Source organism: Ranitomeya imitator, chromosome 2 (genome assembly GCF_032444005.1).
Source record: "Ranitomeya imitator isolate aRanImi1 chromosome 2, aRanImi1.pri, whole genome shotgun sequence".
Taxonomy (NCBI): Eukaryota; Metazoa; Chordata; class Amphibia; order Anura; family Dendrobatidae; genus Ranitomeya; species Ranitomeya imitator.
The window spans coordinates 724,780,225-724,805,323 of NC_091283.1; the positions used below are offsets into that span (position 1 = coordinate 724,780,225).

Below are 25,099 nucleotides of genomic sequence, written 5' to 3' on the forward strand. Positions count from 1 at the left end.
GAGCTGGGCGACCAGGCAACTAATTACACGAATATGTTCGTGTGGAACAATCCACAAGTTCCTGGGAAAGGTTCTCTCCCTCCTTACCACTGATCCATGGGATGAATGTATTAAAGAGGACACTCTCCAAACTGTTGCAGTCCCTCCTTTGTGTCAGTCCAAGTTTGTGTCCTCCTGGGTGGACAGGCTCATGAGGTCTTCTGCCCATGTCTTCACTATGATGGGGCTCTGCAGTTATGGAGTTATAGCCCACCTCTGCACATCCAGCCTTCATGGACTCTTCTTCACTGGCTAGCCATCAGCCTGTGTGGCCCACCCCTCGGGTGTCTTCTGCCCAGGATGCTCCCGTGTCCCCCATCTGAGCCCATCTCTCCATGCTCAGAGCTTTCTCCAGGACTACATTGAGTGGTGAGTCTCTGCAGTCACGTGGCAGGAGGAGGAGGGGGGTCCTCCGCAGTTTGCAGCTTGTTGGGTCTCAGACACACAGAGTGTTGGAGAGAGCTGCAAGTCTGTGCTGTTCCCTGATTGCCCATATTGCCACCCGACTCCTGCCAGGATCTACCCTGCTTGGTCTGTCTTCTCTGCCCTCACCGCCTGGAGAGCATTGGCACCATTCTTGTCTCTGAACCTCCAACAAATCCGAGCTGATGAGCTGTTTGAAAGGCTGGAAATGGAAGTGTTGATGCTCTGCTTTCTCCCCTGGATATTTCAGAGTGTGTCAGTGCGGGCGGACTCCATCATCCACATTGGTAAGAAGAAATGATAATAATGATGATGATGATGATGATGATCGCTAGGATGGGGGCAGAGAGCTGACTGCAACCAACTCCTACTGAGAAATGCAGCAACAGCCCAGAAACTTGTGTGTGCTGAGGGCAGGGGTTAATGATTGCATCTTGTGGTGGGCAGCTGGAACAGGTTGGAGGGGCTGGCAGTGCCTGCAGGGCACTTTCCTGGGGTCTGAACTTGTCTGCCTCTGTCCACCTGTAAGTGCATTGTGTGCCAGCACCATGGACAGCGGCTGTAGACGAGCTGCGAGCACTGTTGGTCTCCTTACCATGCTGCCATCCTAGGAATGGCACAGGCAGCCTGGGATAGGCACCTGCCAGGAGGGTCTATTCCAGCAGATGTGGCTATCAGGGATTGTGGGGAGTGAGGAGACACAGGCGACCACACTGCAGGCTAATGCAGATTACAGCCAGCCAGAAATGGACAGACAGATATGGCAGCTTAGCTCCGAGCCGGCGCCTGGCACAACCACTCCAGCAAGGTAACACTGATGGCACACACAGCAGATGGCATACCTCATCTAAGAAGACTGAGGGCCAGTGATGTGCCCAGAGGATGCCTACAGGGGTGAGAGTGGATGTGGGTCACCTCAGCCCAGGATTAGTGCCACGCTGAAACCACGAGCCTGGCCAGGCACACAGCATTGCGGATCTATTAACTAAGATTGGATGAACTTTGAAGGCTGCACTCCTCAAATAAAGCAGCTATTAGCTGTTCCCTCTCCAGCACCAGCAACATTGCAGTCACTGTGATACCTCTGTATGACATTGCTCTAGATCTCCAGATCACTATCACACCACTGTATAACATTGCTCTAGAGCTCCAGATCACTATCACACCACTGTATAGCATTGCTCTAGATCTCCAGATCACTATCACACCACTGTATAGCATTGCTCTAGAGCTCCAGATCACTATCACACCACTGTATGACATTGCTCTAGATCTCCAGATCACTATCACACCACTGTATAACATTGCTCTAGATCTCCAGATCACTATCACACCACTGTATGACATTGCTCTAGATCTCCAGATCACTATCACACCACTGTATAGCATTGCTCTAGATCTCCAGATCACTATCACACCACTGTATGACATTGCTCTAGATCTCCAGATCACTATCACACCACTGTATAGCATTGCTCTAGATCTCCAGATCACTATCACACCACTGTATAGCATTGCTCTAGATCTCCAGATCACTATCACACCACTGTATAGCATTGCTGTAGATCTCCAGATCACTATCACACCTCTGTATGACATTGCTCTAGATCTCCAGATCACTATCACACCACTGTATAACATTGCTCTAGAGCTCCAGATCACTATCACACCACTGTATAGCATTGCTCTAGAGCTCCAGATCACTATCACACCACTGTATGACATTGCTCTAGATCTCCAGATCACTATCACACCACTGTATGACATTGCTCTAGATCTCCAGATCACTATCACACCACTGTATAGCATTGCTCTAGATCTCCAGATCACTATCACACCACTGTATAGCATTGCTCTAGATCTCCAGATCACTATCACACCACTGTATAGCATTGCTGTAGATCTCCAGATCACTATCACACCTCTGTATGACATTGCTCTAGATCTCCAGATCACTATCACACCACTGTATGACATTGCTCTAGATCTCCAGATCACTATCACACCACTGTATAGCATTGCTCTAGATCTCCAGATCACTATCACACCACTGTATAGCATTGCTCTAGATCTCCAGATCACTATCACACCTCTGTATGACATTGCTCTAGATCTCCAGATCACTATCACACCACTGTATGACATTGCTCTAGATCTCCAGATCACTATCACACCACTGTATGACATTGCTCTAGATCTCCAGATCACTATCACACCACTGTATAGCATTGCTCTAGATCTCCAGATCACTATCACACCACTGTATAGCATTGCTCTAGATCTCCAGATCACTATCACACCACTGTATAGCATTGCTGTAGATCTCCAGATCACTATCACACCTCTGTATGACATTGCTCTAGATCTCCAGATCACTATCACACCACTGTATGACATTGCTCTAGATCTCCAGATCACTATCACACCACTGTATAGCATTGCTCTAGATCTCCAGATCACTATCACACCACTGTATAGCATTGCTCTAGATCTCCAGATCACCATCACACCACTGTATGACATTGCTCTAGATCTCCAGATCACTATCACACCTCTGTATGACATTGCTCTAGATCTCCAGATCACCATCACACCACTGTATGACATTGCTCTAGATCTCCAGATCACTATCACACCTCTGTATGACATTGCTCTAGATCTCCAGATCACCATCACACCACTGTATGACATTGCTCTAGATCTCCAGATCACTATCACACCTCTGTATGACATTGCTCTAGATCTCCAGATCACCATCACACCACTGTATGACATTGCTCTAGATCTCCAGATCACTATCACACCTCTGTATGACATTGCTCTAGATCTCCAGATCACTATCACACCACTGTATGACATTGCTCTAGATCTCCAGATCACCATCACACCACTGTATAGCATTGCTCTAGATCTCCAGATCACTATCACACCACTGTATAGCATTGCTCTAGATCTCCAGATCACTATCACACCACTGTATAGCATTGCTCTAGATCTCCAGATCACTATCACACCACTGTATAGCATTGCTCTAGATCTCCAGATCACTATCAGACCACTGTATAGCATTGCTCTATATCTCCAGATCAATATCACACCACTGTATAGCATTGCTCTAGATCTCCAGATCACTATCACACCACTGTATAGCATTGCTCTAGATCTCCAGATCACCATCACACCACTGTATGACATTGCTCTAGATCTCCAGATCACTATCACACCTCTGTATGACATTGCTCTAGATCTCCAGATCACCATCACACCACTGTATGACATTGCTCTAGATCTCCAGATCACTATCACACCTCTGTATGACATTGCTCTAGATCTCCAGATCACTATCACACCACTGTATGACATTGCTCTAGATCTCCAGATCACCATCACACCACTGTATAGCATTGCTCTAGATCTCCAGATCACTATCACACCACTGTATAGCATTGCTCTAGATCTCCAGATCACTATCACACCACTGTATAGCATTGCTCTAGATCTCCAGATCACTATCACACCACTGTATAGCATTGCTGTAGATCTCCAGATCACTATAACACCACTGTATAGCATTGCTCTAAATCTCCAGATCACTATCACACCACTGTATGACATTGCTCTAGATCTCCAGATCACTATCACACCACTGTATAGCATTGCTCTAGATCTCCAGATCACCATCACACCACTGTATGACATTGCTCTAGATCTCCAGATCACTATCACACCACTGTATAGCATTGCTCTAGATCTCCAGATCACTATCACACCACTGTATAGCATTGCTCTAGATCTCCAGATCACTATCACACCACTGTATGACATTGCTCTAGATCTCCAGATCACCATCACATCACTGTATAGCATTGCTCTAGATCTCCAGATCACTATCACACCACTGTATAGCATTGCTCTAGATCTCCAGATCACTATCACACCACTGTATAGCATTGCTCTAGATCTCCAGATCACTATCACACCACTGTATAGCATTGCTGTAGATCTCCAGATCACTATAACACCACTGTATAGCATTGCTCTAGATCTCCAGATCACTATCACACCACTGTATGACATTGCTCTAGATCTCCAGATCACTATCACACCACTGTATAGCATTGCTCTAGATCTCCAGATCACCATCACACCACTGTATGACATTGCTCTAGATCTCCAGATCACTATCACACCACTGTATAGCATTGCTCTAGATCTCCAGATCACTATCACACCACTGTATAGCATTGCTCTAGATCTCCAGATCACTATCACACCACTGTATGACATTGCTCTAGATCTCCAGATCACTATCACACCACTGTATGACATTGCTCTAGATCTCCAGATCACTATCACACCACTGTATGACATTGCTCTAGATCTCCAGATCACCATCACACCACTGTATAGCATTGCTCTATATCTCCAGATCACTATCACACCTCTGTATAGCATTGCTCTAGATCTCCAGATCACTATCACACCACTGTATAGCATTGCTCTATATCTCCAGATCACTATCACACCACTGTATAGCATTGCTCTATATCTCCAGATCACTATCACACCACTGTATAGCATTGCTCTAGATCTCCAGATCACTATCACACCACTGTATAGCATTGCTCTAGATCTCCAGATCACCATCACACCACTGTATGACATTGCTCTAGATCTCCAGATCACTATAACACCACTGTATAGCATTGCTCTAGATCTCCAGATCACTATCACACCACTGTATAGCATTGCTCTATATCTCCAGATCACTATCACACCACTGTATAGCATTGCTCTAGATCTCCAGATCACTATCACACCACTGTATAGCATTGCTCTAGATCTCCAGATCACTATCAGACCACTGTATAGCATTGCTCTATATCTCCAGATCAATATCACACCTCTGTATAGCATTGCTCTAGATCTCCAGATCACTATCACACCACTGTATAGCATTGCTGTAGATCTCCAGATCACTATAACACCACTGTATAGCATTGCTCTAGATCTCCAGATCACTATCACACCACTGTATGACATTGCTCTAGATCTCCAGATCACTATCACACCACTGTATAGCATTGCTCTAGATCTCCAGATCACCATCACACCACTGTATGACATTGCTCTAGATCTCCAGATCACTATCACACCACTGTATAGCATTGCTCTAGATCTCCAGATCACTATCACACCACTGTATAGCATTGCTCTAGATCTCCAGATCACTATCACACCACTGTATGACATTGCTCTAGATCTCCAGATCACTATCACACCACTGTATGACATTGCTCTAGATCTCCAGATCACTATCACACCACTGTATGACATTGCTCTAGATCTCCAGATCACCATCACACCACTGTATAGCATTGCTCTATATCTCCAGATCACTATCACACCTCTGTATAGCATTGCTCTAGATCTCCAGATCACTATCACACCACTGTATAGCATTGCTCTATATCTCCAGATCACTATCACACCACTGTATAGCATTGCTCTATATCTCCAGATCACTATCACACCACTGTATAGCATTGCTCTAGATCTCCAGATCACCATCACACCACTGTATAGCATTGCTGTAGATCTCCAGATCACTATAACACCACTGTATAGCATTGCTCTAGATCTCCAGATCACTATCACACCACTGTATGACATTGCTCTAGATCTCCAGATCACTATCACACCACTGTATAGCATTGCTCTAGATCTCCAGATCACCATCACACCACTGTATGACATTGCTCTAGATCTCCAGATCACTATCACACCACTGTATAGCATTGCTCTAGATCTCCAGATCACTATCACACCACTGTATAGCAGTGCTGTAGATCACCATCACACCACTGTATAGCATTGCTCTAGATCTCCAGATCACTATCACACCACTGTATAACATTGCTCTAGATCTCCAAATCACTATCAAACCACTGTATGACATTGCTCTAGATCTCCAGATCACTATCACACCACTGTATGACATTGCTCTAGAGCTCCAGATCACTATCACACCACTGTATAGCATTGCTCTATATCTCCAGATCACTATCACACCTCTGTATAGCATTGCTGTAGATCTCCAGATCACTATCACACCACTGTATGACATTGCTCTAGATCTCCAGATCACTATCACACCACTGTATAGCATTGCTCTAGATCTCCAGATCACTATCACACCACTGTATAGCATTGCTCTAGATCTCCAGATCACTATCACACCACTGTATAGCATTGCTCTAGATCTCCAGATCACTATCACACCACTGTATAGCATTGCTCTAGATCTCCAGATCACTATCACACCACTGTAAAGCATTGCTCTAGATCTCCAGATCACCATCACACCACTGTATAGCATTGCTCTAGATCTCCAGATCACTATCACACCACTGTATAGCATTGCTCTAGATCTCCAGATCACTATCACACCACTGTATAGCATTGCTCTAGATCTCCAGATCACCATCACACCACTGTATAGCATTGCTCTAGAACTCCAGATCACTATCACACCACTGTATAGCATTGCTCTAGATCTCCAGATCACTATCACACCACTGTATAGCATTGCTCTAGATCTCCAGATCACCATCGCACCACTGTATAGCATTGCTCTAGAACTCCAGCTCACTATCACACCACTGTATAGCATTGCTCTAGATCTCCAGATCACTATCACACCACTGTATAGCATTGCTCTAGATCTCCAGATCACCATCACACCACTGTATAGCATTGCTCTAGAACTCCAGATCACTATCACACCACTGTATAGCATTGCTCTAGAACTCATGCTCCAGATCACTATCACAGCATTGTATAGCATTGCTCTGCAGCTCCAGATCACTATCACAGCATTGTATAGCATTGCTCTAGAACTCCAGATCACTATCACACCACTGTATAGCATTGCTCTAGAACTCCAGATCACTATCACAGCACTGTATAGCATTGCTCTAGATCTCCAGATCACTATCACACCACTGTATAGCATTGCTCTATATCTCCAGATCACTATCACAGCACTGTATAGCATTGCTCTAGAACTCATGCTCCAGAGCACTATCACACCACTGTAGAGCATTGCTCTAGAACTCATGCTCCAGATCACTATCACACAACTGTATAGCATTGCTCTAGAACTCATTCTCCAGGACACTATCACTCCACTGTATAGCATTGCTGTAGAACTCATGCTCCAGAGCACTAGCACACCACTGTATAGCATTGCTCTAGGTCTCCAGAGCACTATCACACTACTGTATAGCATTGCTCTAGAACTCATGCTCCAGGACACTATCACACCACTGTATAGCATTGCTGTAGAACTCATGTTCCTGAGCACTGTCACAGCACTGTACATCATTGCTCTAGAGCTCCAGAGCACTGTCACACCACTGCATAGCATTGTTCTAGAACTCATGCTCCAGAGCACTATCACAGCACATTGCTGTAGAACTCATGCTCCAGAGCACTATCACACAATTGTATAGCATTGCTCTAGAACTCATTCTCCAGGACACTATCACACCACTGTATAGCATTGCTGTAGAACACATGCTCCAGAGCACTATCACAGCACTGTATAGCATTGCTCTAGAACTCATGCTCCAGAGCACTATCACACCACTGTATAGCATTGCTGTAGAACTCATGCTCCAGAGCACTATCACACCACTGTTTAGCATTGCTCTTGAGCTCCAGATCATTATCAGACCACTATAAAATATTGCTCTAGAACTTCAGAGCACTATTTCAACAATGTATATCATTGCTCTAGAACTCCAGATCACTATCACACCATTGTATGACATTGCTCTAGTGCTCCAGAACACTATTACACCGCAATAAAATATTGCTCTAGAACTTCAGTGCACTAGTATACCACTATAAAATATTGCTCTAGAACGTCAGAGCACTATTACACCACTGTATATCATTCCTGTAGAACTTCAGAACACTATTACAACACTGTATAGCATTTATCTAGAACTCTAGAGCACTATTACACCACTGTATGGTATTGCTTTAGATCTCCAAATCTCTATTACCCCACTGTAAAATATTTCTGTAGAACTTCAGAGCACTGTAACACCACTGTATAGCATTGCTCTAGATCTCCAGAACACTATTACACCACTGTATAAGTTTGGCGGCTGAAACATGGTGCGCACACAATCTTCTACAGCATATCATTCTGCGGGGGTCTCCACTAAGGAAACCCCCATTGTAATATTGCAAAACACTAGATTACACTGCTGAAACCCATATCTGGATTGCTAATGTCCCCATTGCTAATATCACTACACAGTTGTATACATGTCCTTGTAATATTGCTGCACAGCTATCAATACACAGTGGTCGTAAAAAGAATGCTTGTGAAAGAGACCCCCTTTAATATTAGTGATTGCACTGACTAAATCCCTAATATATGCTATCAGTGCACAGTGGTCTTCTATAATTAGCATCTTTGTTAAAAGACCCCCTCATAATGTCAGTGCTCAGTGGTTTTCTATAATTAGGATTCTTGTGGAAGAGACCGCCTGTTAATGTCAGTACATGGTGGTCTTCTATAATTAGCATCCTAGTGAAGAGACACCCTTTAATGTCAGTGCACAGTGGTCTTCTATAATTAACATTCTTGTGGAAGAGACCCCCTTTAATTTCAGTACAAGGTGGTCTTCTATAATTAGCATCCTTGTGAAGGGACCCACTTTAATGTCAGTACATGGTGGTCTTCTATAATTAGCATCCTTGTGAAGAGACCCCTGCTAATGTCAGTGCGCAGTGGTCTTTTATAATTAGCATCCTTGTGAAGAGACCCCCTTTAATGTCAGTACATGGTGGTCTTCTATAATTAGCATCCTTGTGAAGAGACCCCCTTTAATGTCAGTACATGGTGGTCTTCTATAATTAGCATCCTTGTGAAGGGACCCCCTTTAATGTCAGTACATGGTGGTCTTCTATAATTAGCATCCTTGTGAAGGGACCCCCTTTAATGTCAGTACATGGTGGTCTTCTATAATTAGCATCCTTGTGAAGAGACCCCCTTTAATGTCAGTACATGGTGGTCTTCTATAATTAGCATCCTTGTGAAGAGACCCCCTTTAATGTCAGTACATGGTGGTCTTCTATAATTAGCATCCTTGTGAAGAGACCCCCTTTAATGTCAGTACATGGTGGTCTTCTATAAATAGCATTCTTGTGAAGAGACCCCCTTTAATGTCAGTACATGGTGGTCTTCTATAATTAGCATCCTTGTGAAGAGACCCCCTTTAATGTCAGTACATGGTGGTCTTCTATAATTAGCATCCTTGTGAAGAGACCCCCTTTAATGTCAGTACATGGTGGTCTTCTATAAATAGCATTCTTGTGAAGAGACCCCCTTTAATGTCAGTACATGGTGGTCTTCTATAATTAGCATCCTTGTGAAGAGACCCCCTTTAATGTCAGTACATGGTGGTCTTCTATAATTAGCATCCTTGTGAAGAGACCCCCTTTAATGTCAGTACATGGTGGTCTTCTATAATTAGCATCCTTGTGAAGAGACCCCCTTTAATGTCAGTACATGGTGGTCTTCTATAATTAGCATCCTTGTGAAGAGACCCCCTTTAATGTCAGTACATGGTGGTCTTCTATAAATAGCATCCTTGTGAAGAGACCCCCTTTAATGTCAGTACATGGTGGTCTTCTATAAATAGCATTCTTGTGAAGAGACACCCTTTAATGTCAGTACATGGTGGTCTTTTATAATTAGCATCCTTGTGAAGAGACCCCCTTTAATGTCAGTACATGGTGGTCTTCTATAATTAGCATCCTTGTGAAGAGACCCCCGCTAATGTCAGCGCACAGTGTTGTACAGTGATGAGACCTTGTGATAATCCCCCCCTGCACATTTGTCTTCGCTGATGAGATCCATGGGGGGTTTAGGCTATCACTGCCAGACTGTACCAGCGCTAAGTATGTAGTTGTCATCCAGGTCTGGGCTGTCAGTATCTCTGGCAGAACTGAGGCCACACTACAATAAAACTTCAGCCCCCGCGGAGGCATTATCAAAGCGTTAATATGGAGAACTATACCGCATGCTCCACACTTCATACCCTTCATACACCTGGTCCATGTCCTGTAATGGGGTCTTTGCACTATTATTATTATTATTTATTGTTATAGCGCCATTTATTCCATGGCGCTTTACATGTGAGGAGCAGTATACATAATAAAAACAGGTACAATAATCTTGAACAATACAAGTCATAACTGGTACAGGAGGAGAGAGGACCCTGCCCGCGAGGGCTCACAATCTACAAGGGATGGGTGAGGATACAGTAGGTGAGGGTAGAGATGGTCATGCAGCGGTTTGGCCAATTGGTGGTTACTGCAGGTTGTAGGCTTGTCTGAAGAGGTGGGTCTTCAATTTCTTTTTGAATGTTTCGATGGTAGGTGAGAGTCTGATATGTTGTGGTAGAGCGTTCCAGAGTAGGGGTGATGCACAAGATAAATCTTGTATGTGATTGTGGGAAGAGGAGATAAGAGGGGAGTAGAGAAGGAGATCTTGTGGGGATCTCGTGCAGGTAAGTACCGGGAGATGAGGTCACAGATATATGGAGGAGACAGGTTGTGGATGGCTTTGTATGTCATGGTTAGGCTTTTGTACTGGAGTCTCTGGGTAATGGGGAGCCAGTGCAGGGATTGACAGAGGGGATAAGCTGGGGAATAGCGGGGGGACAGGTGGATTAGTCGGGCAGCAGAGTTTAGAATAGATTGGAGAGGTGTGAGAGTGTTAGAGTGGAGGCCACAGAGCAGGAGGTTGCAGTAGTCAAGGCGAGAGATGATGAGGGCATGAACTAGGGTTTTTGCAGATTCTTGGTTGAGGAATGATTAGGCCGGGATCACACACAGCGAGTTACGGCCGAGTCTCGCAGGTTAAAACCAAGCTCTGGCACCGGCACTCCAGAGCGGAGCGTGCAGCCGCATAGCAATACATGGAGCCGCACTCTCCGCTCCGGAGTGCCGGTGCCAGAGCTTGTTTTTAACCTTCGAGACTCGGCCGTATCACGCTGTAGTGTGACTCCGGCCTTAGTTAACATTCATTTGTGTTTCCCACTCCAGCCATGTCTGCCCTAGGAATACTGATGGGACTGCCGTACATCACACTGCATGCTGCTATGGGGCATAAATGGAAGTTCTCCAGGATCTGGTTACATGGATGCGGTTACTGGAGATTAAACATTGCAGCAATGAGTTACAATGTACTTAATATTTTACTGTGCAGTGAAAGCTGTAAAGAAACCATTTAAATTGAGTTTATATGTCACTGGCTTCAGCAGCCCTCTATGTAACCAATGAGCTCCTTGTAGGACAGCTAGCCCTCATGGTAAAGGTCATCAGCTGGTACATTGCACTCCTGAGAAGGCCAGCGGCCCACCAGGGTACATTGGGACCTTCCTGCAGGGGGGAAGGACCACTCATGGATTCTTTTTTTCCACAACAGGTGCAATATTTGAAGAAAATGCAGCAAAGGACAATGAAATCTTTCAGCTGGCAGTGTCCGACCTGAATCTCAATGATGACATTTTACAAAGTGAAAAAATTGGACACACTATCAAGATTATAGAGCCTAACAATCCCTTCCAAGCTGTGCAGGAAGGTAGGTGCGCAGTGTGCGACAACATCTATATAGGACAGTTAGTATGATGCTAATCATTGCCAATGACTTTCTGCAGAGAGGCTGTAAAAGAGACGTCTATACTGTATGATTCACATTGGACAGGCCTTGATTGTAGAGATGAAGGGTTTTATGGGCATGTGACATCATTTCACTTTCCTGGGGATACACAGCTGCAGACTGTCCCTGTGGCAGGATGGCAGTGTATGTCACAAAGAAGGGATTGTGTTACCACTTTCTTAGGATGAAAGCTTGTGGAAACTTTTCTTCTGCCACTAGTGGGCGCTGTGTCACCAGAAAAGAGAGTTTGTAACTGATGATCCCCGCACTCTCCAATGTTCTGATTTATGTTCTCTCCTCCAGTACCAATCACTTGTCAGTTATTTATTGTCAGTCTGTGAAGGGTTAACCAGGTTTGACAACAGTGAGCGAGGCTGTGCCTTCCTGGTTTGTGTTTGCTGTGGCACTTTTTAGTGCAGGATTGCATTAATGAATTACCAAGACTCTGGAATTGATTATTCCTTTTTCGTAGGTTGTTATTGGAAACTTAGGCATTGAGCAAATAGAAAATGATAAATCATTGGAGGATCCCTCATTGTTTCACACCGGAGCAGTCGGAAGTGCTTACCAAGCTTTTTCTGCTCCAAAGGTGGAAAGTGGATTGGTTCAAGGTCACTTCTTAAAATACTGCATTTAGTATAGTAATGCTCTCAGTCTGGAGATCCGGGCAGCTTTCGTTTCCTCCATTCACTCTACATCAGAAATACTGCTCCAGAAGGTTCACCATGACACCGCGTGGTTTTCTTTGTGTTATCCTAGGGGGTTGAACAAATAAATACATTTAGAGATAGCTTTATCAGTGTTTGCCTGCATTTTCTCATTTACTTTACTTTCTCAGTTACTTTTGTTCATTATAATAACTCACAGAGTAAAGAAAACTTTGTGTCCTGCTAAAAGCAAGCATAGGACCCCGGCACACCATAATAAAAGGGAGACTCAGCCCTGACATCTCTGCGTATGGAAACTTTAGCAATTTATATGTTAATCCTTTTTCTCCCAATATAAGAAAATGGAAAATTGTGCTATTATTATGCAACTGTCACTTTCTGCATGTAAAGGATATGATACCAGCACATCATTATGTGTATGGAAGATGCCTTTTACCTTTTTGCTGCTTACTTGGTTCCAACCATCATGCCATGCAATCCATCTAATTACCGTAGAATGTTGATATGTAATCGTGGTTACGAAAAATCATGCAATGTATGATACTGTAAGAATTTACATTCAGCCCATGCTAAGGCCGGTTTGACACGTCAGTGTCTCCGGTACGTGTGGTGACGGTTTTCTCATGTACCGGAGACAATGACACATGTACACCCATTCAAATGATTGAGTCTATGCACATGTCAGCGTGTTTTCACAGACCGTGTGTCCGTGTGTAAAACACGCTGAGGCCGGTTTCACACGTCAGTGGCTCCAGTACTTGAGGTGACAGTTTCCTCACGTACCGGAGACACTGACTCACGTAGACACATTAAAATAAATGTGTCTCTGCAGATGTCAGCGTGTTTTCACGGACCATGTGCCCGTTTGCAAAACACAGAGACATGTCAGTGTTCGTGGGAGCGCACGGATCACACGGACCCATTAAAGTCAATGGGTCTGTGTAAACACGTACCGCACACGGATGCTGTCCGTGTGCCATCCATGTGCTGTCCGTGTGCGTTTTTCCTGTCATAGGGTTAAAATTGTAAAAATTGTTGCAATGCACGGACACGGACACACGTACAGCACACGTACAGCACACGTACAGCACACAGACAGCACACGGACCATAAAAACGTACTCACGGACATCACACGGATCCCACACGGATGGCCTATGTGAGTACACAGACACACGGACATGGATAACTCCAGTACCGTTTTGTCCGGTACCGGAATTATCTGGACGTGTGAGACTGGCCTGACATGTCTGTTTTTGAGTGACCGAACAGATCACATGGACCCATACAATTCAATGAGTCCATGTAAACATGTACCGCACACGGATGGCGTCCGTGTGCCATCCGTGTGCCATCCGTGTGCGTTTTTAAAGTCATAGGGTTCAAATTGAAACAGATTGTTTAAAGGGCCACTGTCACCCCCCTCCAGCCGTTATAAACTAAAAGAGCCACCTTGTGCAGCAGTAATGCTGCATTCTAACAAGGTGGCTCTTTTAGTTTTGTGTTCATGTATTACTAAAATAAAGCGTTTTGAAACTTTTCAAAAATACCTGTCTTTGTACCTGGAGGCGGGTCTGAAGCCTCCTCTGTGAAGCGCCCAACTGAGAATTGGCTCTCAGATGTCGGGTTCCTGCCTGCGCCTGTGCGGGCAGTGCGGCCACCCTGTTACTGAATCCGCGCCCCGCATTGTGTTATGCATTATGCACAGTGCGGGGCTGGGATTCCTGGGCATGCGCACTGCGCTTGTCAGACGCTCCCCCAGGTTCCCCGCCTTCCAGCGTCGGTCTGTGCAGGAATCTGAGCAGGAATCCCAGCCCCGCACTGTGCATAATGCATAACACAGTGTGGGGCGCGGATTCAGTAACAGGGTGGCCGCACTGCCTGCACAGGTGCAGTCAGGAACCCGGCATCTGAGCTATGACGGACAATTCTCACTGCGCCTGCCCCAGGCAGGCACGCACAGCGCAGGCGCCGGATTTCAGAAGAAAACAGCGCGCAGGGGGTGGCGACCATCGCCCCAGAAGAGATGAGTGACGGCAGTTGGGCGCTTCACAGAGGCTTCAGACCCGCCTCCATGGACAAAGACAGGTATTTTTGAAAAGTTTCAAAACGCTTTATTTTAGTAATACATGAACACAAAACTAAAAGAGCCACCTTGTTAGAATGCAGCATCACTGCTGCACAAGGTGGCTCTTTTAGTTTATAACAGCTGGAGGGGGGTGACAGTGGCTTTTTAAATACATGGACACAGACAGCACAGGGACAGCACACGGATGCCACACGGATGGTACACACGGACACACGGAAACGGATATCTCCGGTACTGGTTTTTATGGTACCGGAAATATCAGGACGTGTGAAGCCGGCCTTACGCACAGAGTATAGCTTCCCAAAAGGTATCTATGATATTAAAAGGGTTTTCTTGTCTTTTTAAATGAGTCGAATTGCAAATTGTGTAAAAAAAAAAGCAATTTGGCCATTTACCTCTAAAAGTAAATGCATTATCCTCTCAAGAATGGAGGGATTTTTATACTTTAAAGGTGTCCAGTTTATTAGGCAGGAAGCGCATTTGCACTTTGTTAGCTATATAGTTTGCAAGTGCTGCCCTGAAGCTGGCTGGATTGCTTCATTTGATCAAGCCTGGTCCTTGTGCTTCTCCCATGCTACAGAGGGAAATCTACCTCTGCAGTCATGCTGCCAGCGTGAGCAGTCAATGATGTAGAGTGCACTACCCCCCAGCGAGCAAAAAAATCCAGGTAGAAGGGAAGGTGTACACACCAAAAGACAAGGGTTGAGACAGCTTTAAAGTTTATAGATATATTGCTTCTCTTTGTTCATAGTTTTCCTGTGTGTGTATGTGTGTGTGTATGTATGTGTATATTGTGAGGCAGTGACCCCTGTCACAGCTCGGGGGCACTGTATGGGCTCCTCAGGATACGCTTGGAGGCGTAATTGTAATGGTGAGATAGGGACTGGCATTATTGTGAATGGCCGGTACGTGTCACAGAGGAAGTCTGCACTGTAAGCCAGTAATGTTGTACCACAAGTATTTGCTTAGTTTTAAAGGGAGACTTGCAGGGTTAGTTGGAGAGCTGGGCAGGTCTGACTAACCACACATACACCGTCCACCTATGGGGGAGGTTACATCTTCATAATGTGGCCAGAGTGTGGGTTACATGGTTCTGAGTGCATGGATCTGAATGTTCTTGGCTGTAAGGTCCTGTGAGAGGAAAGGCCTGGTTGTTGGGAGGTCCAGTGTGTGGACCGGATCCCTGAAGAGCACCAGATGAGGCCGTGATCCTGAATGGCCTTTGTGTTGGGAGGTCCTGGGAGCAGGACCGGATCCCTGAAGAGGACGAGGTGAGGCCATGGATCTGCAGAGCCGGTGACGGCTACTGTGATGGGGAAGCTACCGTCCTTCGGTGTGTCTGGAACCAACTGGTGTATGCCTGTTAGGCAAGTTGATGATCCCCATTAGGCAGCTTCTCTAGTGGATATAATGAACTGTTCAGCGTGTGGTCTCCCACGGAAACTTGGCAGAGAATTCTGGCATGTCTAGAGACTCAGTATTAAAGCCGAGTACTAAGAAGAATTATGAACTGTGCGGTCACTTATGGTAACTGAATGGACTGAGGTCCAGCATGTTTAGTGACCTCACGTTAATGTCATGCCCTGACACAGTGTGTAATGGGCTGTTCGTGGTACGGTTTATGACTCTATAATAAACCGCATAGACTGTTATGTACAAAAAGTGTTCCTGTGTACCTTAAATCTTGTTGCCAAGCGAGTATTCCGCAACCCATTAGTGATTGCTGCATCACAATATGTATGTGTGTTTATGTGAATGTGGGGTACATATGTATGTGTGTGTATGTATATGTGAATGTGTGTGTGGGGGTGTATGTACAGGTGTGTATATGTATGTGTGTGAATATATGTTTTATATATGTGTATGTGTGAGTGTGTTAGTATGTGGGTGTGTGTTTGGGTATGTGTGTATGTGAGCAAGGGGGTGTATGCATGTGTAAGTATGTGTGTGTGGGTATGTGTGTGTGTATGTGGGGGGAAGTGTATGAGTGTGGGTAAGTGTAGGTGTGTGCCTGAGTGTGTGTGTATATGTGTGTATGTGGGGGGGAGTTTATTAGTGTGGGTAGGTGTAGGTGTGTTTATGATTGTGGGTGTGTGCAAGAATATGTATATGTGTGTATATATGTGAGTGTGTGGGTGTATGTGTGTGTAGGTGTGTGTGTATGTATGTGGCTGAGTGTGTCTATGTGTGTGGGGGTTTGGGTATGCACACCATTATTGGCACCATTTCATTTTTTTCATAGGATGTCAGGATTTTTTTTTTTTTCAAAGAGGAAACAGAATAAACAGCATGTGCAACAATAAAGACCCCCTAATTAATACTTGGTTGCACACCCTTTGGCATTGATGATAGCATTCAAACATTTCTTGTAACCATCTATAAGCTTCTTGCGCTTCTCAACTGGTATTTTCACCCACTCTTCCTTTGCAGCTTATTCAAGCTCAAGCCCCAAAGATTTTAAATGGGATTGAGCTCAGGACTCAATGTTGGTCATTTTTAAAACAGTCCATTTTTTCTTTTCAACCATTCCTGTGTACTTTTGGATGGGTGTTTTGGGTCATTGTCTGGCTGGAGGACCCATGATTTTTGACTCAAATCAAGTTTTCTTAAACTGGGTAGGACATTTGTTCTAAAATGTCTTGATAATTCTCTGATTTCATTACTTTTGTGATACAGTCAAAGCCTCCAGTACGAGATGTAGCAAAGCAACACCGCAACATTATGGCTCCTCCACCATGCTTAACTGTTGGTAGGGTGTTCTGTCCTTATAAGCTTCATTGCACCATCTGTTAAACTGTTGCTTTGCATTACCAAAACGCTCTATTTTTGTTTCATCTGTCCGTAGAACATTTTCCCAGAAGGATTGTGGTTTGTCAAGGTACTATTTAGCAAAGATCAGTCATTCCTTTTTATGTCTTCTTTTCAGCAATGGTTTCTTCCTTGGCCTTCACCCATAAAGCTCTGCTTGGTTTAGTGTACAGCATATGGTACTTGTTGAAACCATGACCCCAGACTGTTCCAGGTTGACCTTCAGGTCTTTGGATGTTTGATGTGGTGTTTCTCTCACCATTTGCACTAACCTTTGCAGACATCTCTTGTCAATTTTCCTCTCCGTCACCCATCCAATAAGGATCTTGACAGTTACATGCTTGGCAAACTTCTTAATAACATTGCGCACTGTTGAAACTGGGATACCAGGTTCTTTGGAGATAGCCTTATGGCCTTATACCCTTTGGAAGTCTTGTGTTTGTGATTTCCTCAGACAGCTAGCTCCTTTGTCTTCACTATTGTGACAATGAAACAGAGCCTACAATGTGGCTTTTTAAAATGCTGAAGTCATCATTCATTGGTTAATTCATGTCACATATGCACCGCCAATTAATCACAGGTGATTCTCATTTGTGATTTAACACAAGTGAGTCAAAATGTGTTTCCTTACTAATTTAATGTAAAGAGTGCCATTACCAGTGTCACAGCAAGCTTTAGGTTTTTCTAATTTTCATTTCTATAGTTCTTTTGCTTTAAAGTATTGTTTATTATTTGCTCTTTTGCATTTAACACAAGTCCTCTATACAAAAAAACTGTTTCACTTGATTCATTTTTTTAGGACATATTCCATATTATGCAGTTAAACTTTATGGTGTTAATAACGATGAGCAGAACTGTATATGGCTGTATGTATGGGTGCGTATGTGTGTGTATGTGTGGGGAGTGTAAGAGTGTGTGTGTGTGTGCAAGAATATGTATGTGTGTATATATATATATATATATGTGTGTGTGGGTGTATATGTGGGGGAAGAAAATGCATGTGGGTAGGTGTAGGTGTGTGTATGAGTGTGGGAGTGTGCATATGTATGTGTGTATATATCCGTGTGGGTGTATGTGTGTATATATCTGTGTGGGTATATGTGGGGGAATAATATGCGTGTGGGTAGGTGTAGGTGTGTGTATGAGTGTGGGTGTGTGCTTGAATATGTATGTGTATATATGTGTGTGGGTGTATGTGTGTGGGTGTGCGTTTGTATGTGGTTGCGTGTCTGTGGGTGTAAGGTATGTAGTTGTGTATATGTATAAGTGTATTCTTGTATTAAACTTTATAAAAAAAAAACTGATTAAAAAATGTTTCTGGGTATGTTAAACCACCCCTGGACTGCCATATAAAAAATGCAGTTGAATCTGCTAGTGGCATGGCATGGATTTGCTAAATAGAAAAGTTGGAAGTGGTGTAACAGAAGATAACTAGTTTTCTTTCACTTACAGGTAGTATGTCACCAGGTTTCTGGTACCTCTTCTGAGAATAGCATAATGTAGGAAAGGGAAGCTGAATCCAAAGATGTATCACTTAGATTACTGGGTGCAGTAATTCTCACACAATCAGAGCTTTAGATTGAGCGCTGAAGCAGAGCTGAGGAAGCTAGCCCCGCCCACACCAGGCTCTGTATGTACAAAGTCCATAGACAGTGAGCTGTTTATCACAGGAGGGGGCGTTGCTGGACTAGTCTGGCAATATTAATCTCTTAGTGATAATAAATCCTTCACAGTAAACAGCACACATTTGCATTTTGATAAGTGATACCCCTGAATTCTATGTTTCAGCCTCTATTTCCTCCTGCCTTCAGATTACATAGCAAAAAGCTGCTGACAGATTCCCTTTTAAAAGAACATTTATAGGATATTGGAGTACATTGATTCATATCATACTCTAGATATGACATTTTTAGAACGAACAGGATGACATTCCTGCATTTTTTTTCTGCCTTAGGTATGTGCACAAATTAAATACTTGGTGCTGAAATTTCTGCACCATTTTTGCATCTCTTGGCAGGAAAAACAGTAAACAGCTGTGTTTTTGCTGCATTTTCACTTGCATTACTAAGAGTGAAATCTGCAGGAAAAAAGCTGAAAGAACTGACACACTGTAAGGAAAAAATAAGCAGCGTGTGCATAAGATTTCAGGATTCTCATTCTCTTTACTGACATCAGGAAATCCTTCAAGTTTTGTGACAAATCTGCACGGAACAAAAAGAACACAACAAAAAAGCAACAAATCTGCAATGTGTGCACAGGCCCTTAAATGTGCGATATTGGATATCCATGTAAGTCGGAATTTACACAGGAGAATTTTGTAACCATGGTTGGATGCAAAATGTCCTCACAAGAAAATATACGAACCATTAGGCCGGCTTCACACTCAGCGTATGAAAATACGGTCCGTACATTACGGCCGTAATACGCTGAAAAGTCCCGAAAATAGTGGTCCGTAGCTCCTCCGTAGGCAGGGTGTTTCAGCGTTTTTTGCGCATGGCATCCTCCGTATGTAATCCGTATGCCATCCGTACTGCGTGTTTTTATCGCAGGCTTGCAAAACCGACATACGGATATACAAGGGATATATGTGTTAAAAAAAAATATATATATATATATACTGTCTCTCTCTCTCTCTCTCTCTCTCTCTCTCTATATATATATGTCAGTAGACACATATATGTATATATATTTATATTTCACCCAGCACGATATAGCAGAAAGCCGGTAATTCAATTACCGGCTTTTGCTTTCTCTTTCCTAACCCCGACATGATATGAGACATGGTTTACATACAGTAAACCATGTCATATCCCCATTTTTTTTGCATATTCCACACTACTAATGTCAGTAGTGTGTCTATGCAAAATTTGGCCGTTCTAGCTAGTAAATTAAGGGGTTAAATGGCGGAAAAAATTGGCGTGGGCTCCCGCACAATTTTCTCCGCCAGAGTAGTAAAGCCAGTGACTGAGGGCAGATATTAATAGCCTGGAGAGGGTCCATGGTTATTGGCCCCCCCATGGCTAAAAACACCTGCCCCCAGCCACCCCAGAAAAGGCACATCTGGAAGATGTGCCTATTCTGGCACTTGGCCACTCTCTTCCCATTCCCGTGTAGCGGTGGGATATGGGGTAATGAAGGGTTAATGTCACCTTGCTATTGTAAGGTGACATTAAGCCAAATTAATAATGGAGAGGCGACAATTATGACACCTATCCATTATTAATCCAATACTAGTAAAGGGTTAAAAAAAAAAAACACACATTATTAAAAATTAATTTAATGAAAAAAACACAAAGGTTGTTGTATTAATTTATTCTACTCTCAATCCACTCACTGAAGACCCTCGATCTGTAAATAAAAAAAAAATAATAAACCAAGAATATACATACCTTCCGAGGATCTGTAAGGTCCAACGATGTAAATCCATCTGAAGGGGTTAAAATATTTTGCAGGCACGGGTTCTGCTAATGCAACGCTACTCCTGCCTGCAAAAAACCCAGCGAATGAAGGTAAAGTAGGTCAATGACCTATATTTTGCTTCATTTGCGGTGAGGCGCCCTCTGCTGGCTGTTCCTAGATCGTGGGAACTTTCCTAGAAAGCTCCCTGGCTTGAGTTCATATGAGGACAACCAGCAGAGGGCGCCCTCTTATGATCTCGAGCCAGGGAGCCAGGGAGCCAGGGCATCCTAAATGTCAATACTGCTGCCGTTATATATTCCCATATAAGATACCAGCAGGTACCCCAGTACATAATTACAGACATTTTAACGGGACCAATTAGTGTATTTTTAAATGGGATGGGGGGGGGGGTTTGCTGGTAGTATAAGATTCCCAATATCTGGAAATCTGCAGGTTATAGAAAAGGTGTCTAGATGAGAGCGATCTCAAAATGTATTTGTTCATTTATCATAGGCAATGAGATCACAATTTAAGATACCGTCACACATAACGATTTCTTTAAGGATATCGTTGCTTTTTGTGACGTAGCAACGATATCGTTAACGAAATCGTTATGTGTGACAGCGACCAACAATCAGGCCCCTGCTGGGAGATCGTTGGTCGCTGGGAATAATCAGGACCTTTTTTTTGGTCGCTGATCACCCGCTGTCATCGCTGAATCGGCGTGTGTGACGCCGATCCAGCGATGTGTTCACTGGTAACCAGGGTAAATATCGGGTTGCTAAGCGCAGGGCCGCACTTAGTAACCCAATGTTTACCCTGGTTACCATTGTAAAGGTAAAAAAAAAACACTACATACTTACATTCCGGTGTCTGTCACGTCCCCCGCCGTCAGCTTCCCGCACTGACTGTCAGCGCCGGCCGTAAAGCACAGCGGTGACGTCACCGCTGTGCTCTGCTTTACGGCCGGCCGCTGCTGACACAGTCAGTGCGGGAAGCTGACGCCGGGGGACGTGACAGACACCGGAATGTGATTATGTGTTTTTTTCACATTTACAATGGTAACCAGGATAAACATCGGCCCTGCGCTTAGTAACCCGATGTTTACCCTGGTTACCCGGGGACTTCGGCATCGTTGGTCGCTGGAGAGCTGTCTGTGTGACAGCTCTCCAGCGACCACTTACCAACGATCACGGCCAGGTCGTATCGCTGGTCGTGATCGTTGGAAAATCGTTTAGTGTAACGGTACCTTTAGTCTTTTCTCTACTTTGAGATACCATAAAGATAGACACCTTTGAGCAGCAGACGCTGAATAGAGGTCTTCTTATCAAAGTTCCTGATGTCATGTAACAGCCAGGCCAGCGTGGTCTAGGCATTGATATCAGATCTAGTACATTCATTAATGCCCTAAAAAATGGCCCCATTACTTCATCCATAGATAAAATGTTTAACTGTGGACTTGCCAGTGTATTGGTGAGCCCCATAAAGACATCGTTACAGGTGATATGACCAGCAGGCAGAAGATTACACTGTAGTAGTGGCATCTCTGCAGCATATACTCCATTGTTTCCTTATATGATCTCCACATGTATTTTCTTCATATTCAGGACAGATGTTGGTGTTATATAATGGAATTTGCAGGATACCTTTAACATATTGTTACCTTAAGGCGATAGTTATGAGGACATTTATGTAAGAAACAGATGTTATTTTATAGCAAAGTTTCATGCATTTGTGACAGTTGTGTTGAAGAGCTGGGGAGGAAGCAGCAACAGAGCAGGTTATACTTAAGGAAGCCCTCCAATCTAGAGATTTTGGTTAAATGTGTGTATATGTGCATGCAGTGTAGTGGGAGTTATTAAAATACTCACCTGCCGCCTCCTCCGGGATCCAGCGCCGTTCTTCTTCTCCGAGTGATGTCACTGCTTTGCATGTTGTCCTGGTCATGCAGAGTGCAGCGTGGTCCTGAAGTGGCTTTTACAATGTAAGCGTATGGACCGTCAGGATGAGGCACCATAAGCTTACATGGTAAAAGAGACTTTCGGCTCAAGCATAGAGCACAGCGTGCGCTGGATAGTCTCAATTGCGGAAATGAGGTGACATCACTGAGAAGAGGAGCAGATTGGCTCTAGACACCAGAAAAAGCACCGATAGGTGAATATAAAAATACACTCACACTATATTACATGCACATATACACATGTACTAAAAAAATGTAGATGAGAGTGATTCTGTAAAGGGAACCTATCAAACGCAGAAACATTATTTTCCTTCAGAAAGAATGATAATCTGCAAGTAAATGGCTTTAAATCCATTTTATGTTTTCCCTGCAGCCGCTTGCTTCCAGTCATATAGGCGGTCATCACTTACTACACAGTGAGCGCACTGTAATCACTCCCTAGCACATTGATTGACAAATAAGCTGCCTAATCATGCTCTACAGCAGGCTGTCAATCAATGTGCTTCTCTGTGCACCGGCCTGATGACTGAAAGTCAGCAGCTGCAGGGAGAATAAAACTATATATTTTCTCTTTAGCTGCTGCTGCAGTAAGTCAGCCAGACATGGGTTATATGCTGCTTATTTGCAAAATAGCTCTATTTTTGCAGGTAAATAGCATTTTTGCAGGTAAAACTTGGCTTCAAAGATGAAAATTCAACTACAAGGAGAATTATGCTATGGCCTTATGCATACTGCCTACTGCCATATTATGGCCCAGAGTTTTATGGAGTCCATGATGCATCACCTATGGAATACATTGACCCATGCTTTACTCATTTATACCTCTCACTTTATACAGAGTCATATGTCATTTTTACTGACTGATTCATGTGGATTCTTGAAAAAATAATAAGATGACAAGTTACAGTCTCTCATAGTATATGAGTAGTCAATTGCAAAATCTGTCAGACCAAAGTTTTATATAGGGATTCACTGACAGATGGTCTCGTGTAGTCTGTGGTTTGCAATGTTGATCACTCTCTGTTCACATTAGTCTCTTAATTTTATTCTTCTTCCTAATCATTGGTTCAGAACAACAAGATTAACTGCAGTGTCTGACCCCTTACATGTCAGACACCCATGGCGCCCTACAGACCCCGCTGTCTATAATAGAATCATAAGGACTGCATGGGCCGTGACATTGTAACAGAGAAACTATGCAGTAGGAACCTAAAATAAAAGCAAAATGAGTAAGTAAATAAATAGCTTTCCCACCGCGACAAGGTGTACCCAATCGGGACCCTACCTAACTCTTGTAGTTCACCTCATGTGTCAGCAGGCGTAAAAATAAGGGCAGAGAACGATTGGGACCCAACGCAGATGGCAAAAGAGCTAAAGAGAAAACACAAAGTCAGTAATTCTCCTCCTACACAATCCATTTGGTCCTAGCAGATAAAATAATAATCCCAGAATCTCATATAATGCGGCTTCAGCAACTGACAATTAGTGATGAGCGAATGTACTCGTATAAGGTGTTATCAGAGCATGCTCAGGTGCTAACCCAGTGTCTTCGGCATGCTTGACTAATACATTCGAGTTCCGGCATGTCTCGCGGCTGTTCGACAGCCACAGCATAGATAGTGATTGCCTAACACATAGGTCATCCCTGCATGTGTTACAGCTATCGAACAGCCGCGAGACATGCAGTCACGGGGAGGCAAACAAAATAATAAAGCAGGCCGAAGACACTGTTAGCACACGAGCATGCTCTGATAACACCCTCTACGAGTTCATTTGCTCATCACCACCCACAATTACTACTTGCAATGACGTTGTGTTCAGCAGAAAGATGTAATTTCATTTTTGCAGCATGGTGTTCATGTCTTATTCCGAGAATAACTAATCAATACTATATTTGCAACATGCTGAACAATATTCGAGGATTTTGTCTAGAATTCTAGAGCTTTCTTGCCCCACATTTCAGTTATG

At 43.9% G+C, this 25,099-nt stretch overlaps 1 protein-coding gene across 1 annotated transcript in view; it reads left to right on the top strand.

Moving 5' to 3' along the window:
• The first annotated feature begins 383 nt into the window (after positions 1–383).
• Positions 384–25,099, top strand: part of GRID1 (glutamate ionotropic receptor delta type subunit 1) — a 2,008,846-nt gene continuing 1,984,130 nt past the window's right edge. Inside the window, exons 1-2 of the mRNA XM_069753192.1 lie at positions 384–749; positions 11,975–12,130. Coding sequence (XP_069609293.1) covers positions 671–749; positions 11,975–12,130 — 235 coding nt within the window. The 5' untranslated portion in view covers positions 384–670. The remainder of the gene's footprint in view (positions 750–11,974; positions 12,131–25,099) is intronic.